General features: G+C 37.5%; 1 protein-coding gene across 1 annotated transcript; it reads right to left on the bottom strand.

The window, feature by feature from the left end:
* LOC101211278 (transcription factor bHLH62) lies at nucleotides 1–3,073 on the bottom strand. Its single transcript, XM_004147607.3, has 8 exons — nucleotides 1,856–3,073; nucleotides 1,519–1,743; nucleotides 1,355–1,420; nucleotides 1,197–1,265; nucleotides 1,042–1,113; nucleotides 725–949; nucleotides 559–637; nucleotides 1–443 (listed from the first exon to the last, which is right to left on the bottom strand). Exons 1-8 carry the CDS (start codon nucleotides 2,735–2,737, stop codon nucleotides 421–423), a joined length of 1,641 nt encoding a protein of 546 aa, XP_004147655.1. The 5' UTR covers nucleotides 2,738–3,073; the 3' UTR covers nucleotides 1–420.
* Nucleotides 3,074–3,104: the final 31 nt, after the last annotated feature.

Here is a 3,104-nt window from a genome sequence, read left to right as displayed (position 1 = left end):
TATGAAAGGAACAATTATAACGTTTATGATTTATTAGTGGTAGTAATACACAAGGGTTGGATTGAATGTCAGAACTTTTCAATCTTTTCCAACACTACTTTTACAATGGCTATTCAAAGCATAAATGTGGTCTAATAAAAATTGAGGCCACCACCAGTTTTTTTTTTTTCTTTTCACTTTTTGCTGCCAATTAGTTCTAGCATTATACATAATGGAATTCTTGAAAGAATTCTCCAAAAGAATGAGTGGCTGGTACATAATTTTCATAAAGAAACAAAAAGAAGAAAAAAAAAAGAGAATATTTCTTCTATTTTCTCCAAAAAAAAAATAAAAGGAACTGAATCCCTCTCTATGTACAAAAGCCTCTCTCGCCTTGGGGGGGCCGCCATGGAATTCATCAGTTTTTTGTTCTTCATTCTTTTACAATTCACTTTTCATTTCATCTGTGCACCATAAAAGTTTTGGATTCAGTATAAACATTCAAACAAAACAGTTTCAAATTTCAGTTTCATGATCTAATATGTCCCAAATAGCTACAAATTCTGTTGTTTATATTACCATTAGCATTCTGCAGTTGGTTTTGTCCATAACCCATTTGAACTACTGTGTGGAGTTCATCTTCCCAGAACTTTGAAATCTGTATATCAATTTAGAGATGATCTTTAGACTATGATGTAAAGAGAGATTAGTTTGATCACTTTCAGGAAACAGATTAGCAATTTACTTGGATTCCATTCACGACTTCGTTGTACCCGTTTGTCATTTGCCCGCTTAGATTTCTTTGCATCACATCATTTGCTGAGGCAACTGAGAATTGCTTCTCTGTCCCATTAGGAATGCCACTGTGAAGAGGAGTCACGTGCATAGATTGATAATCATATGCAAATTGGGGTACAGATGAATCCATAGGGTAAACCGTATGCGAAGAGGAACCGGGACCTTTGAAGATCTGAAATGTGTAGCAAATCACACCAGATTAGTTATAATCTCAAGAGTTTCACTAGATTATGAAGTAAAAAAGATGTTTTACTTTTCACTTACATCCTTTGGCACAAGAGTTTCCATGTTAAAATCCATCCTTGGATTAACAGTTGCCAATTTCATTGAAAGAAACTGCATCAAATCCAACACAACTCAGAAAACTATATACATGTACATACAGAATGTGACAGATCTTATGAATATTCGGTGATTACCTCAACTTGACGCTGCAAAGACTGAACATAGTTTATAATTTCATCAAGCATGACTGCCTTTCCAGTTACCTGTTGTAAAAAATCCAACTCTAACTTTAGAACTACTTTTACACTTAAAATTTTCAAATTCAGACTGCAGAATTGTAAATTCCAAGCACCTTATTGCAACCGGGAACAAGATCCTGAAGGAACTTCATTCGTTTGCTGATTTTCTCGCGTCGGACCTGCACAAACAACAACAAAAAGCAGCAATTGTAAGCATTTAAATCAGATTGGAGAGCAAAAGGCGGAATATATAGAGTATTTGTGCATTAATTCGTACTCTTTCAGCCAAACTGTGGCTATCTGTAGCTTGACCTCTTCTAGCTCTAACATGGATATAATCCTTTGGAGGCTCAGGAGGCTTTGAACTATCATTGTTTTGTTTCTGATTTGCATCTCCTGAAGATTTTGCCTCTGCCTTTCCTTTTGCACCATCAATCTCTTTCTTAGTAACTTCATCTGGTTTGATTTTCTTTCCATTTGGTTCATGGTTCTCTACTGCAGCCTGAAACAATAATATGCATTGCCATTTTAGTTTCCATTCAATTACATCAACAGATACAGAATTTTGAAAAGGAGATATAACCAATAGACTTAAAATTTGTAAATATATTTACCTTCACATCTTTTGCTTGACCAGTTTGAACTGATTTCCTTTTCCTAGTGTTGGTTTCAGCTTTACCTTTTAAACCCGATTCCCCAATTGGATTCTGCTCGGAAACCGAAGATCCTTCCCGTGAATCACCAGCATTTTCGGGAGTCGAAGACCTCGAAAACCTGTTCGATACTTTCTTGTTAGGGATTGGCATTGAATTCCCTTTTTGAACTGGGCTTTGATCGCCTTCTTGAACCACCATTTGAGGGGATCCGACTCCACCAATGTTGAAGGATTTGTTACTTGAAACTCTGGATAACTTTCCAGATTCCACTCCAGCTCCAGCCATTGATCTGTTACTCAATTCTTGAGTTTCATTAGACCCCAATTGCCCATTCAATCCCCCAAGATTCCTGTTCCCAAAACAAGAAAATCTCGCAGCCCTCTCAGCGAAACCAGGATCAGTCGAAAATGGGGCAAGATTTTGGTGATGGGGAATCAAATTCCCTCTGATCTGAGACTCCATGATCGAGGATAAATTAAGCTTGGGAGGAGAATTCAAAGGCGTATTGTAACAAGAAGTGTTCGTACTATTGTTATTCGTTCCACCAATGTAAGAATGAGGCGAAATCTCACCAGAATTGCAAATACTCCCCAGCCTTCCAATCAATTCTCGCATCATCAAGTTATCTCCACCGCCACCGCCACCGCCACCACCGATAATGTGAGAATTCGCCGGAGAAGACACAATCGAACTTAAAGTAGACTCAAAGAGATCGCTATGATCCATCGAATTTTCCCAATTGGGATTCAACAACCCCCCACTTGAATTCAGCTCATTAGGTTGGATTTCCATCCCATAAAAACTGCATCCACCATCATTCATGAAGAATTCCTTCTCCATATCAACGAATTACTCAAAATTCAGATAAAATACCGAAACCCCAGATGAAGAATTGTGATAAAATCAAAGAATCAACCAAAAACACACCCTACCCAGAAACTTTCACTGCAAGAAAAAGAGAAAAGGAGAAAGAAGAATGGCAGGAGAGGAACTTTTGGCAAGTGAAATTGAAGAAGCAACAATAATGGAAATGATTTATTTGTTAGTTAGTGGGCTCAAAGTGAAGAAGAAGAAGAAGAAGAAGAAGAAGAAGAAGATTAAAAAGCAAAAAAGAGAAAAAGCAAAGCAAAGCAAAGCAAAAACAGAGGAAAGAGAGAGAGTTGGAGTGTGAAATGTGGGGGAGTGGAGGGGAAGCAACATAGATAAA

The sequence above is a fragment of the Cucumis sativus genome, chromosome 3 (assembly GCF_000004075.3).
Source record: "Cucumis sativus cultivar 9930 chromosome 3, Cucumber_9930_V3, whole genome shotgun sequence".
Lineage (NCBI taxonomy): Eukaryota > Viridiplantae > Streptophyta > Magnoliopsida > Cucurbitales > Cucurbitaceae > Cucumis > Cucumis sativus.
The sequence above is the reverse complement of the archived record's forward strand: the minus strand, read 5'-3'. Positions and strand labels throughout refer to the sequence as shown.